The following is a 14,990-nucleotide window of genomic DNA, read 5'->3' on the forward strand; positions in this document are numbered from 1 at the left end:
AATCTCGGTTTACAAAGTTCTAGAAAGAATTAAGAACTAGCCATATTATAGAGCGCCGGAGAAGATCCTTGGTGAGTTTATAGGAAGGAGCCTTGGGAAGTATTGTGCCTACCACAATGAGGATGGATACTTGACACAGGGGCGTAGGGCTTTGAAGATGCACTTGGAGGATCTGATTAGATAGGGTCATTTGAGAGACCTAGTAGATGTGGCCAGAACAAGGGAAGAGCAGGCAAGGCTGCCCAAGGCATCGGCAGCACTACCTCCACCACCGCTACCATAACAAGCAGATGGACCTCGGGTGATCAATGTGATTCACTCGAAGGTCAATAAGAATGAGGTGTGTAAAGAGACTCAGAAAGTGAGGCACCTGCAACATGTGTATTAGGTCTAGTAGAAGAAGCCTAGGACCAATGAGTACCAAGGACCAATGGTCTCTTTTACTGAGGCAGACCTGGATATGGTGCAGCATCCACACAATGATGCCTTGGTGATAACGCTGAAGATTGAGAAGTGCCAAGTAAGGGGCATACTGGTTGATCAAGTAAGTTTTTGTGACATAATGTATGTTAGATGTTATAAGGAACTTGGCCTTCACCCAGATGATCTGGAACAGTCCAACAGCCCGATGGTTGGGTTTAAGGGAATGTCGATGTGGCCTCTAGGAGCCACGAATTTGGAGGAGCAGGCAGGCACAAAAAAGGTAAGCACGGAGTTCACGGTAATTGACACCCCTCCCCTTACAATGTTATCTTGGGTAGACCGTGATTGCATGCAATAAGGGTTATTCCCTCAACATTGCACCAGCTGTTGCGATTCCCAACTGAACATGGGATTGAAGAGGTCAGAAGGGGTCAGGTGTAGGCAAAAGATTACTCCATGGCAGCAATGAAGTCCACCTGTAATGTGCGAGAAGCAGAGATAGTGGAAATTGAAGATGAGGACATTGAGGTCCTAAATGAAGTCAGCAAAGAACCAGCTGATAAGAGTGAGGAGGTTTTGAAGAAAATTCTGTTTTAAGAAGATGACGAGGAGCGCTTCTTTCTTCTCGGCTCAAGTTTAGCCGAAGAGGAAGAAAAAGAGTTAGAAGTTTTCTTGCCAACAAACATAGAAATGTTTGTTTGGACGCCCTATGAGATGCCAGGCATTGACCCCGAGGTCACCTGCCACAGGCTCAATGTAGATAGGTCAGAAAAATCTGTCATTTAGTGGGAAAGGAGGCCGATATTGATTCATATGGAGGCAATAGAGGAGGAAGTGGACAAGCTATTGGAAGCCAAGGCCATTCAGGGGGTGAACTACCCAACCTGGATGTCCAACACAGTAGTTGTGAAAAAAAAAAAAGGGGAAGTAGAGGGTCTACGTGGACTTCACCAGCCTGAATATAGCTTGTCCCTAAGACAACTTTCCTCTGCCTAAAATCGATCAGCTGGTGGATGCCACTTGAGGGCGTAGGAGGATAAGCTTCCTGGATACTTACAGGGGATATCACCAAATAGCAATGTATTCCCCTAACAAGGAGAAGACTGGATTCATCACCCCCAAAAAGGTTGTACTGCTACAGAGTGATGTCTTTCAGGTTGAAAAATGCAGGAGCAACCTACCAGAGGTTAGTGACCAAGATGTTTAAGCATCTGGTTGGGAAGACAGTAGAGGTCTACATTGATGATATGGTTTTGAAGACCAAAGAACTTGAGAATCATCTGGCCAACTTAAAGGCAATTTTTGATATCCTGAGAACATATCGGCTCCGACTCAATGCTTCAAAATGTGCATTTGGAGTAGGGTCTGGTAAGTTCCTGGGATAGTTGGTCACCAGAAGAGGCATTGAGGCAAGCCCAGATCAAATCAAGGCCATCATTGACTTGAAAAACTCGATGTCAGCCAGGCATGTCCAGATTTTGACCGGCAAGGCGGCAGCCCTAAACAGGTTTATCAGCCGAAGTTCTGATAAGTGTAAACTATTTTTTAGTTTGTTAAAGAAAATCACAGATTTTTTGTGGACAGAAGAATGTGAAATCGCCTTAGCCGACTTGAAAATATACCTAACAACAGCTCTAGTTTTATTAAATCCAATACCTGGGAAAGAGTTATTCCTATACTTGGCAGTTTCAGAGCACGCAATGAGTGTAGTGGTAATCAAAGAAGAGAAGGGAGAGCAAAATGCAATATACTATGTAAGTAAGACCCTAGCAAGTGCAGAAACCAGGTATCTGTCCTTAGAGAAATTGACACTAGCCCTGGTGATAACTTCGAAAAAACTAAATCACTACTTCCAAGCCCACAAGATTGTGGTGCTGATTGAGCATCCTTTGAAGTCCCTGTTGCAGCAAGGAGATCTGACAGGCAGAGTAGCCAAATAGGCAGTAGTGTTAGGCTAATATGGCTTGGAGTTTAGGCCCCAAACAGCAATTAAGGGCCAGGTTCTGGCTGACTTTATGGCCAAGTTCACCCCGGGTGCCATCCCACATCGGGCTCCAGTGAGTCGCGGCTTAAGATGTCTAGGAGAACCAGAAGAAACTCAACTGGGGCCAAAGGACCCCACGCTAGCAAAACAAAAGAAGGCAGAGCAAGCAAGACCCTGTGACATCTACATCGGCGATTCCTTTCGCCTGTTTGTTAATAGAAGTTCAAACCGTTAAGAAGCGGAGGAAGGAGTAGTGTTAGTATTGCCAGATGGGCGAATGATAGAGCAACCTATTCATTTGGGATTCAAAGCCTCAAACACTGAAGTAGAGTATGAGGCATTGATTATAGGATTGAAACTAACAGCAACCATGGAAGCTGATGATGTGGTAGTCTTCTGTGACTCCCAGCTTATTATGAATCAAACAACGGGTGAGTATGCAGCCCAAGATGAAAGAATGATAGCCTATGTCAAAGAGGTTGTCAGATTGCTAGCATTGTTCCAGGATTGCTAGCTATAACAGGTTAGCCGAGATAATAATAGCCATATTGATGCCTTGGCTAACCTGGCTAGTGCGATGAAATCAGGAGAGGCAAGGACAATAATGGTTGATTACTTGTTAGGCCCAAGTGTAGAACCACTGATCACAGAATACGAAGCAATATATGTGGAGATGGGTCCAAAGTGGATTGATGTAATAGTGATGTTCCTCAGGGATGGCAAGCTGCCAGATGACCGAAAAAAGAAGAACAAGACTAGATTGAAGTCGGCCAAGTTCAGCCTGACAGCAGAACGTCATCTCTACAGAAGGTCCCTTACTGAGCCCCTTTTGAGATGTATGCACCCATCTCAGGTAGAGGACTTTCTGTACGAGATCCATGAAGGTGTATGCGGAAGCCATGCTGAGGGCAAATCACTTGCTCATAGGGCCATAACTCAGGGGTACTGATGGCCCTACATACAAAAGGATGTTGAAGCCTACATGAGGAAGTGTGAAAAGTGTCAAAGGTTTGCACCTTTGATACACCAGCCAGCTGCAGATTTGAACCCAGTATCCAGCCTCTGGCCATTTGCCCAGTGAGGCATGGATCTTATTGGGCAATTGCCCCAAGCGACTAGACAGAGAAAGTTCTTGCTAGTAGCTACTGATTATTTCACAAAATGGGTAGAGGCAAAACCCTTGGCCAAAATCAGAGATATGGATGTAAAGAATTTCATCTGGAAGAATATAATCATCAGGTTTGGGATTCCAAGAGCCATTGTGGCAGACAATGGCACCCAATTTGACAGTAAATTGATCAAAATCTTTTGTGCCAAGTAAAATTAAGAACTATTACTCTACTCCTAGTTTTTCCTAGAGTAATGATCAGGCAGAAGCATCCAACAAAACCATCTTGGATGGGACCAAGAAGAGGCTGGAAGCAGCAAAAGGACAATGGGTGTAAGAGTTGTCCAATGTGCTCTAGGCATATTGAACTACGTCGAGAAGATCAACTGGGGAGTCTCTTTTTGCCATGGCTTAAGGCACTAAAGCAGTTATCTTGCTGGAGGTCGGCATCCTTGGAATCAAAACCCAAGGAGTGGAGAATGGGCCCAACAAGGCATTCCTGGCCCAAGATCTGGACCTACTGGAGGAAAGAAGGGAGAGAGCAGCAATTCGGTTGGAGGCATACCAGTAGTAGCTTGCTAGGGCTTACAACAAGAAGGTCAACCTAAGGGAGTTCAAGGTTGGGGACCTCGTCCTGAGGAAAGTTGTCAGCAACAAGAAGGATCCTAGGGAGGGCAAGCTTGGCCCAAACTAGGAAGGGCCTTACAGAATTATCTCAGTTGCCGGCAACGGAGCATATCGGCTAGAAGACAGTGATGATAAAGAGTTGCCACGACCTTAGAACACTTGCAATATGAAGTTTTTCTATCATTAGTTTTTTTTTTAGATTTATGTATTGATTTTATTAGCCGAAGTTTTAAAAAAACACTTGTTTGATTTTGTTTTTATTATTGTTAATATTTGTGCGATAAGACTGAAGTAGTCTTATGACGATCTTTCTGAATGAAACATGACGAATAAGTTAAACTTATCGTATGATAGAGTTGAATTATACTTTCCATATGATAGAGTTGAACTAAGTTTGTTATGTTTCCAATTGAAACATGACGAATAACTTAGATTTATCGTATTGTAGAGTTGAATTATACTTGCCATATGATAGAGTTGAACTAAGTTAGTGATGTTTTCGATTGAAACATGATGAGTAACTTAGATTTATCATATGGTAGAGTTGAATTATACTTGCCATATGATAGGGTTGAACTAAGTTGGCAATATTTCCAAATAAAACATGACGGGTAACTTAGACTTGCCACTACGGCAGAGTAAACCTAAGTTTGATCTAGAAACCGAGGTCACAAGACTCGGCTAATCTTTGTTTGAATCAGACCTCGGCAAGAATTGGAGTTTCTTACTTAATGTGAACATAAGTGGTACTTAAGTTCACATTATGGGGCAGGAAGCAGGAATAGGCTTGACACTTGTTGAAATTTTTTAAAATTTACAAGTTGGAATCAGCCAAGGTAAATAGTTAAGGGGTTACCCGAAATATTTGTTACCCAGGATAAGTACATAGTTTGTCAAAGTTTGAAAGGGTTAAAAGAATGAAGTATAGATAAAAGACAGCAAGTACAAGTGAAGGAAGAACACTTGTAAAAATGTTTGAATAAAATATTTTTAAGTGTTGTTTGGCCGAGATCACAGTAAAAGGTGAACTCCCAGGTAAATTGGTCCGAGGTGATACATGTCAGATGTATTCTCACCCGAAATGATGGGAAAATTGCAAAAATATTCTAAGAGTGGAAACATGCAAGGCACAGAAGGAAAGCAATGAAGTAAGCATTTAACACTTAGAGAAAAAAAAAACATGCATTCATAGAAGCAATTTGTTCAAACTACAGAGGAGAGGGCACATCGGCCAAATTAAAACTGTCATTGTTCAAATTCCTAAAAAAAAAATTACAACTGTTCAAGAAAAAAGTACAAGCAAAGAAAAAAATCCTAAGTACTGGAAACATGGGCGTTAACGTTGGATTGCTCAACCTCAGCTATTGGCGTTGTGTCGATCTTGGTTAGCAGAGCTACCTCCTTCTCGGTCGTTATCTCGGCATCAATTTCAAGAATGGTCTGGTCCAAACTCTTCTCGGTAGAAACAGTCTTAGCCTCAGATACAATATTTCAACAGAGATATTTTTAGAGACCTCATCCTTCTCTTCATCCTAAGTTAAGTCTAGGACTTGCTCATTTAGAGTTGGGGACTGGACCCCAACAAATTCCTCAACATCGGCTTTGACCTGGGCTTTTTATTCTCTCTCAACCTCATCCTCGGATTGGCTTGGAGTATGAGGGAATAACATGACAAGTCGACTAGCGTCATGAAGAGGAGAGTCATTGGGAATTGATAGCTCCTTCAAAGTGGCCATCCAGCCAAGGGTGTACCCCTTGTTGCACGCCTGGTTGACTTGCTTCTTATATGCATCAAGGACGTCAGCCGCCCTTTCTGTGTAGGCCTTCTCATCGACGACTTTGATGTCGACCTCTTTTGTGGCAAGCGTTGTTTGAAGCTCGGTCTGGGCCTGTGCCTCTTTCTCCTTTGCTTCTTTTGCTTCAGCCTTGGCCACCTCGGCAACGTTCTTAGCAACTTCAGCATGATCCTCGACTTTACTTTGGGCCAATTGGGCTACTTTGGCCTGGTCCAACAAGCTTTGGATGTGAGCCTCGGCTTAGTTTAGTGAGGTAAGGAGCTTGGCTCCCTCTTTAGTCTTCTTGGTCAACTCCTTTTTAAACTCCTCGGTTTTGACCGCAAATGAGTGACTTTGCAAGAAGGAAAATAGAAAATTCGTTAGTACAAAACTCATAAGTTGGAAAATTGAATGAGAAGGAACAAAGTATAAAGACTTACCAGAACGCAGAGTTGCATCATTAGAGCATAGTTCTCATACTTTGTTAGCTCGGCCATTCGGTTGAGGTCGACTGGCAAGAGAACGACGATAGAAAGGACGGCGCCAACTTCCACGTTGTCAAGCATGCTATCCCCGACTAGCAAAGATTGGTCTCCCACCATGATTGTCGGAGTCCAGGGCTCGTCGGCATGAAAAACGCGTAAATGAGCTGTGTCCCTCAACCTTGGCTTCTTTAAGGAAGGTTCCTCGGATGATCAAGCCTTGAAAGGCCTCTTCTCAGAGGCAGATGATTGTTTCTTGATCTTGGCCAACTTTGAGATTGGCACGGTGTCCTCATACTCGACTTTCATGGCAGTGGCCTTTGCCTTAGCCCTTTTTACCCTTTTGACTTTTGGCTTGGGCTAGATTTGAGAAGGAGAAGAGGAGTGGACAGACACCACCCTAGGGATGTTGGCAAGAAGGTTGTCTGGAACTATTTTTGCGCAGCCCATTATGTCGATTATAGCGGCGACAGTGACTCTGGAGCCTAAATGAATTGATGGTAGGGCAATTGGAGGGTTGGTTAGGTCAATCAACGAGGTGTCGAAACCCCGACGCCTTCTGCTACGAGTTCTTCCGGCTAAGGTGTTAGGTGGAGCATGATGTCGGCGTTGGCGCTAAGGTGGTGGAACCAGTTGAGGTGAAAAGGTTGATGGTTGTTCCACTGGATCAGATTTGGAGGCCTGGTTTGGCCTTGTTGATGAGGTGGTTGGCGGGGTTGTTGCAGATGGAGGAGATTTCTTTTTTCAAGGAACGTTGGGCAAAGGGCTCCAGTATGTTGGTGTAGACGTGCCCTTGGGCCCCATGCTACAGTTCGGACTCGATTTGTGTCGGTTCTTAATCTGATCTCACAATATGCAATGTGAGATTGATAAATCACCAAAGAGTCCAAATCCGGCAAATCGTTTTGGAAAATAGATTTTTGTAAAGAAGTGCCAAACATGGACTACTTTGCCAGATATAGAGTCGTCACCTAAATATTTTATTTTGGGAGAATTTAGGAAACCCTGACTCGTTTGCCTAAGGCCACGTGTCCGTCATCACCAAAGTTGCCTTGGCTCGGGAACTTGGGTACGATTGGGGAAGGTCAGCTATGAGCACCCCCTCTCGCCCGATCCGAAGATCGGTCTCTACTAACCATGATATCTAGTTTTGAAAACACATGCGTTCCTATTTCAGTTAATTAGCCTAGAATTACTATGTGATGCACGCAGCAAAACAAGTATAGACTAGATCGCCTAATTTGGAACAAAGCATCGCATATCCGTTTGTTTGAAAATGATTTGAAATTTGCTACTCACGAGTAGGCTAAAACACAGATTTCAATGAGTTGTTCCAACTTAAACAATCCAACCTTCACCCACAGACATTCAGGCAGTAATATCATGTAAGCATATAGCCACATGGTAGGCATGCTGTTATGTTAACATTCACATTCATGCGAGATGCTAAAGCATAAATACTTACATCGTACTCCGCGCCAAAACAATGAACTAGTCAGTAATCATGCATGATCCTAGTTTAAAAAAATGGCTAATGCATCGCATACAAAATGTCATTAGAATAGGTTCGGCTAATCTAAGGATGACATGTGAAATACAACAATTTTGATGCACGTATTCAAGTTTGGAATTCGAAATACTATGCAGTTAACATGATGCGCCGAGCCTAGTGCATGCAAAACTGATGAATGATGCACGCATGCACAGCATAAGGTATGCTAAATTAAACGTGCCCTAACACTGACCATCAAAGCAGGTATGTAAAAGGGAGAAAGAAGTGGGGGTTGGAAGACATGCACACACGCACCCACACTTATTACAAATTTGCCCTCGCTCGGAGAGACCAAAAGAATAATACAATTTAATTAACCTACAAGCTAATTAAATATTACAGACAATTAACTAGTTAAGCAAATTAACTAAGCTAATTAAGCAGTAAAAATCAGCCTCGAGAAGAGGGTCCAATGCATGCACGCTCGGTTTCGCTCGGAAATCCGCCACCATGCACAAGTTGCCTCTGTTTTCCCTGCTCTGCTCTTCTGAAAATGGCACAATTCCCAAGGAACACTCTCTGGACATTGTGGAACACCACCGGCCAAGGGGAATGGTCACCGGCCATGACAGGGTGGTCATCGACCATCCATGGAGCCATCGGCCATCCATAAATGGTCGATCAGCACTTGGTGTAGTCGACCGACCAAAGCTTTCTGCAGAATCTGTTTTGACAGCAGCAGAGGGCAAAACAAGGCATGGCAATGCATTTCAAGCAATGTTTGCACCAACCACACTCCTTATCATATTCATGACTCAAAGGGGCATGGTACTCGATTCCTGGACCACCAATCGCGCATTTCAATGCGTGATGGCCCAAGAACCAAGTATGCATTTTCAATGTGGGATGAAATGCACACAAACAAACAATGAGCTCAACCTCTATCATACTCAATTCAAGAGGCAAAGCATGCATGCCAATGACATGCAACCTAGGCATGTGAGCTAGTATGCAACATGGCAATGCAAACAAACACACAAGGCATGAAACATCAATGCTAGCCAACAAACATACAAGATGTAATACGGATGTTGAAGCACACAAACAAGCATGTGATGGGCCAAGTATGCAATAACATACAAGGCTAATGGACATGCAAGACATGATGCAATCAAAACATGCAAAGTGTAAGACATGTAACAACATGTAAAGAGTGGGAGTGGACTTAGACTAATTTGGGCAGCTCTCAACTAGGTCCAAAACAATGGCCAAAAGCCATAGAAATGAGGACCAAAACACATACAACCATGCATGCATACAAGGTCCAACACTTAGACATATAGAGACAACTTTTAAGCACACTTAAAAGAGGAACATCATGGGCATATGACATGCATCATAAACTCTGAAATCATGTTATAAAATGATGCCTAATCAATCTAAACAAGGCAATGAAAGCATGCAAGCAAAGTCCGAGGTCTAAGGCTCACCAAAGAGGTATTGAACTACCCTTAACAAAACCAAACATGGCATGAATTGAATGACCAAAATCAGAGTTTTAGCATGCTAAAACAAAGCCAAAAACACAACGACGTGGCATCCTAGAGGCCTACACATGATGGCATACGCAATGGCACATTCATGGAGCATTAAACATGAACTCTTTAAGGCTTTGAAGGAACACCAAATGCAAGCATACAAGCATGCCAAATGGACTGAAATGGCATGACAAGTGGTTCCAAACCACTGAAACAAAGCAAGGATGGCATGCTAGAAGGGTCAATGCTCAAGGCATACAAGGGGAATTACATGGTAGTTATACAAAGCAAAGCATGGATGACCCAAATGACCAAAAACAGACCTTTAGCATGCTAACACACGCATAAAAGCTTCACAAAGCTAGGCCTAAATCATGCTAGAACAAGGCTCAAAGTACAAAGCATGTTAAGGCTAAAACATGGCATTACAAGACAAGTATGCAAGGCAAGCATGGTGTGTCTAAACTAAGTAAAAATAAAGGTAAAACATGGTAAAATACTACCAAATACCTACTGAAACATGGCCAACATGGTCTCAAAAATGTTGCTCACACATGAGGCTTAAATGGCACATATTGAAGACAACAAGGAGAGGGGGTGGCCCTCTCCTTCTTGGGACCTTAAACCATCATCCTCACCACTGAAATCCCTCAAGATTTCAGTGGTGAGGAGGCCCAAACAATGTGGTCCCGGAGCTCCCCAAAATAGCACAAAAATATGGCCTAACAAGGCTTAAGAGGGGTCAAACAACCCCAAAGCTAAAAGTAACCTTAAACAACTATTTTAAGCAGGTAAAAAAAAAACTTTTATATGTTATACACTAAGCTTAAAACAGCAAGCAAGGTAGGCAAAAAGACTATGCAAAGATGGGGTAAAAAGGGCAAGAATCTTACCCTCGAAGACCTTCTTCACAAGGATCACTCTAGCAGCTTTCTTAGCTCCAAACCAGCTCAAAAACTTCAAGGACAACCCCCCAATGCCTCAGCAACCAAGGTAAGGTGTAATGGTAGGTATTTGTGTGCAATAGTAAGGACAAACGCACACTTAACTTACAAGGGAGGGAGGTATAGAGATAGAATAGACACACACTTCTAACCCTTAAAAAAAAACCCAGACCTCTGGAGCTTTTTTTCCCTAACCCTAGAGGAGGGAGGAGAGGCCTCCTCTTTATAGAAGATCACTCTTGCAAAGCTTACAAAACAAGTTTGGCAAGAGTGAAATCCCTCCATACACATGTATGGAGAGGGGAAAAGGTGTATGCCAGCTAGCACAGCTGGCATAAAAATATTTGCAAAAGCAGATGCACAGTGATCGGCCAGCCAAAAATGCTATTTTGACAAAATAAATGGCCGACCGACCACCTAGAGTGCCGACCGGCCAAACATCTGGCCGATGGCAACAAAACACTAGCCGGTGGCCTCAAGCCATGGCCGGTGATGTGTGGGGATGGCATGCAAGCCATTCCCTGCCCCTCCAAGGCAAAACACAAGTATTTGGTGCAAATCCAAACACAAAACAGTCGAGTCAAGAGATCCTGAGGCAAGGCGCGTGGCCGAGACCTCTGGGAACTCAAGACAAACACAAACGTAGATGATCACCGAGTGTTCAAACGGTGACGTCCAAGTCTTGAGGACAGTCAAAAATGGGGTGTCTACAGTTGGTATGTAATTAAAACGGAGTGGGGCTTTACAGTCGTCAATGGGAAGGTGGAGATGTCATGCCCCAGATTTTTGGAACATCAAGGGAAATTAAATAAACAAATGACTTAGTAAATCAAAAAGTTGACATCTTAATTGGACATTCTAACTCTTGTACATAACCAAAGGCTGAAACAACAATAAATAAAAACTTAAAATTATCCAAATATAACATCAAACGAAATTATAAAGTCCTTCATAGTTATTATATAAAATAATAAAATTTATTCGGCTCTAATCAGGGTTTCAAGTTAGCCAAGGCTCTACGTTAGCGTCAACTCCATTTCAGCTTCAATTATTTCCTCGCCAAACCTGGCATAAAATGCCAGGATAACAAAAATATATGCCATGAGTTTTGCAACACAATAAGAAAACATAACCAACCTACCATTCTTTTTAAGAGAAAAATAATGAGATTATAAACATGAGATAACAATATAGTTATAAACATAAATTACTACCATTAAAATAATTTTAATAATTCTAATAAATTAGGTGACACTCAAAATCTCACCAAAGAGATTTAGCTTACCAACCACTAAGTATGACAACGGTTAATTTGAAACCCCCCCCCCCCATGGTCAAATATTCAAGTGTTACCAACCGTAACTACCAGGGATACCCACGTCCGGAGTTATATACCCAAGTAGTGGTATCCGTGGTCTGCCCCAAGGAAACGGTCTGCTAGGGGTATGTAACCTCCCTGTGTGCCACCTGCACATCCACCCTTATTCCAAAACCGAATACCGAAAAAGGTTCAAATAAGTCCCATGCCATCTTAAGGTTTCGCGACACAATTTATGTGAGAATTCTCAAAACTAGGGCTCACCCTAAACAATCGGTATTAACCGTCAACCCTTAATTTCGTACACTCTTTAAAACCAAGACTCACCCTGAACAACTGGTATTTACAGTCAATTGTTAACTTTGTATATGCCGTTAATCATTTCAGTTAGTTGATATTAATCACAAATAATGTTATACCAACTCAATAAATTCCCAACATAAAATATTACACATGTCACACAATAATAAATAATTGTACAAAATTTAAATAAACAATTTATTTAAACCTTGGTATGAAATAATAATTTAGATACAAAGAAAATAAACCATAATCACATGTTGGAACAATCTTCTGTGTAAATAAAAAAATATGAAACAATTCAAAAAAAATAAAATAAAAATTACAGTATTTATTTTGTAAAACCGAATAAATAATTCAAAGACCAAGTCGAGTGTGTGACACTCTATCCTTAAGACAGATTCGCCCCACTACGGTGCTTGCGGTTGAGTGGTGTCTATCTCCCAGGATACAATGATCTTCACAAACTTGTAGAAGCACTTCAAACAAATTTGTTCGGCGAACCAAACCTGTGTTCTATACTCTCTTTAATTTATTCTAAATCTAATATGAAGAATATATGCTCTTGAAGAGAATTGGACAGCAAAAGGTATTTTGCAGACTGATTTTTCGAACTATCTGGGCTGCTGAAAATTGATTGTATTTATAGGCAAACATTTGACCCGAACAGGTATCAAATAGAAGTGGAAAGGCGCACAATAACTTGAACAGGTGCAACCACTATTCAAACAGATAACTGTTGAATAGTTGGTTTGACCGTTGCTAAGACCAAATTTTCAAATCATTTGAAAAAAGGATCCGTTGGTTGTAACAGTTTCAAAACTGTTGGAATGCTTTTATTAAACTATCTTAAATAGTTTAATCAATTTTAGGAAACCACTTAAGGAAACCAAAAATAAATTTATTTAAAATTAAATTCCCACAATAATTTTTTATTGAAAAAATTCAAATGAATTTTGTCTAAAAAATTAATGTTAAACCCGAAAACAACGTCAACTTTCCATTCACTCATAAATGGTTTTGACGTTCCGTCTTCACCGTGTGACTTGCCACGCGGCAAGGAACGCGTCACCTCTTTGGACCCACCCCAAAAGACGTTTGGGGCCTACTTAATTTTGGCCTTAAAGTTGGCCCCAAATAAGCCATATAAAAGACCATTTTTTCCAACAATCCCCCACATGAATGGAATTTGACGGAGAGAAAATGCAACAACATGATCTAATTACAGAGAGTACAGAAATTGGAAATATTCTGCAAAGGATAGGTAGCTTTTGGCTTTGAACCTTCCTTTGTGAGACGCTATCGGATTTACTAGCTAACCAGTGAACATGATGTCTTGAACTGTTCAGCCGTTTGTGTAAACCAAGACAATAAAACTCACACGGTATATCCCCAGACACAGTTTAGTTCTCACTATTGTTTTCATTTTGGTCCTGAACAACCTGGTCTTTCATGAGTGCTCTAGAGAATTGTAGCCCTTCACAAATCTCATAGAACCGGCCCAGTTCACACTCTCATAGGTGATTCTTATGAAGAGTATCCTGCTATACTCCACTAGGTTTACTTAGATATAAGAATCATTAAAAGTTTTACTTAACCTAAAACGCTACAGGCATTACTATTTCATCATAGAAATGGGTAGGAGTTAGACTCCCCAGTGATCCTTCTAAGTTATACACAACTCGGTTGTCCCTTTGAACCTAGATCTTGGGATGGGTTGGGTTGCCATTGTGGTAACTCTTATTTAATAGGCTTTAGTCCCATTCCCCTTGATGAATTCTCAACTAACTCTCTTGCTAACCCTTTGGTTAGTGGATCCGCTATGTTGTCTTTAGACTTCACATAATCAATGGAAATAATTCCATTAGAGAGTAGTTGTCTTATGGTATTATGTTGACGATGAATATGTCGAGACTTATTGTTATACATATGACTATGTGCTCTATCTATAGCTAATTGCCTATCGCAATGCATGCATATAGCAGGCACCGGTTTTGGCCATATTGGAATATCTTCAAGGAAGTGGCGAAGCCATTCTGCTTCTTCCCCTGCTTTGTCTAAATCTATGAATTCTGATTCCATAGTAGATCTAGCAATACAAGTCTGTTTAGAAGATTTCCAAGATACAACCGCCCTACCAAGAGTAAAGACATAACCACTGGTGGACTTCGAGTCTCTAGTATCCGATATCCAATTTGCATCACAGTATCCTTCAAGTACTGCTGGATATCTAGTATAATTAAGCCCAATGTTACGAGTAAATCGGAGATATCTAAGAACCCTTATAATTGCTTTCCAGTGTTCTACTCCCGGATTACTCGTATATCTACTTAATTTACTTACTGCATAAACTACATCTAGGCGAGTGCAGTTCATAAAGTACATTAAGCTTCCAATAATTTAGGCATACTCTAATTGAGAAATACTTTCCTGTACATTCTTAGAAAGATACAAATTAACATCTACAGGTGTTCTAGCAAGATGATCATCATCTTTGCTGAATTTGTCAAGTATTTTCTCAATGTAATGAGATTGTGACAAAGCATATCCTTCTGATATTTTGGTAATTTTCATACCAAGAATTACATCAGCAATGCACATGTCCTTCATGTCAAAATGTTTATTCAACATTTTCTTGGTAGTTTTAATCATGTCATTATTACTACCTATGATGAGCATATCATCTACATAAAGACATACAATGACATAACCTTTGTCTGTGTTTTTAATATAAACACATTTGTCACACTCATTAATTTTAAATCCATTTGACATCATTGTCTTGTCAAATTTTTCATGCCATTACTTCGGCGTTTGTTTTAAACCATATAATGATTTAACCAATTTACACACTTTCTTTTCTTTCCCTGGAACAGAAAACCTTTCTGGTCGTTCCATGTAAATTTCTTCCTCTAACTCACCATTTAAGAAAGCGGTTTTAACATCCATTTGATGAATTTCTAGATTGTATAGAGATGCAATGACAATTAGCATTATAA

At 41.2% G+C, this 14,990-nt stretch overlaps 1 protein-coding gene across 1 annotated transcript; it reads left to right on the top strand.

Moving 5' to 3' along the window:
• The first annotated feature begins 2,684 nt into the window (after positions 1-2,684).
• On the top strand, positions 2,685-3,356 carry LOC145802875 (uncharacterized). Its single transcript, XM_082895676.1, has 2 exons — positions 2,685-2,885; positions 2,931-3,356. Exons 1-2 carry the CDS (start codon positions 2,685-2,687, stop codon positions 3,354-3,356), a joined length of 627 nt encoding a protein of 208 aa, XP_082751802.1.
• The last annotated feature ends 11,634 nt before the right edge of the window (positions 3,357-14,990 follow it).

This window comes from Camellia sinensis, chromosome 11 (genome assembly GCF_055761805.1).
Source record: "Camellia sinensis isolate YWXY chromosome 11, ASM5576180v1, whole genome shotgun sequence".
Classification (NCBI taxonomy): Eukaryota; Viridiplantae; Streptophyta; class Magnoliopsida; order Ericales; family Theaceae; genus Camellia; species Camellia sinensis.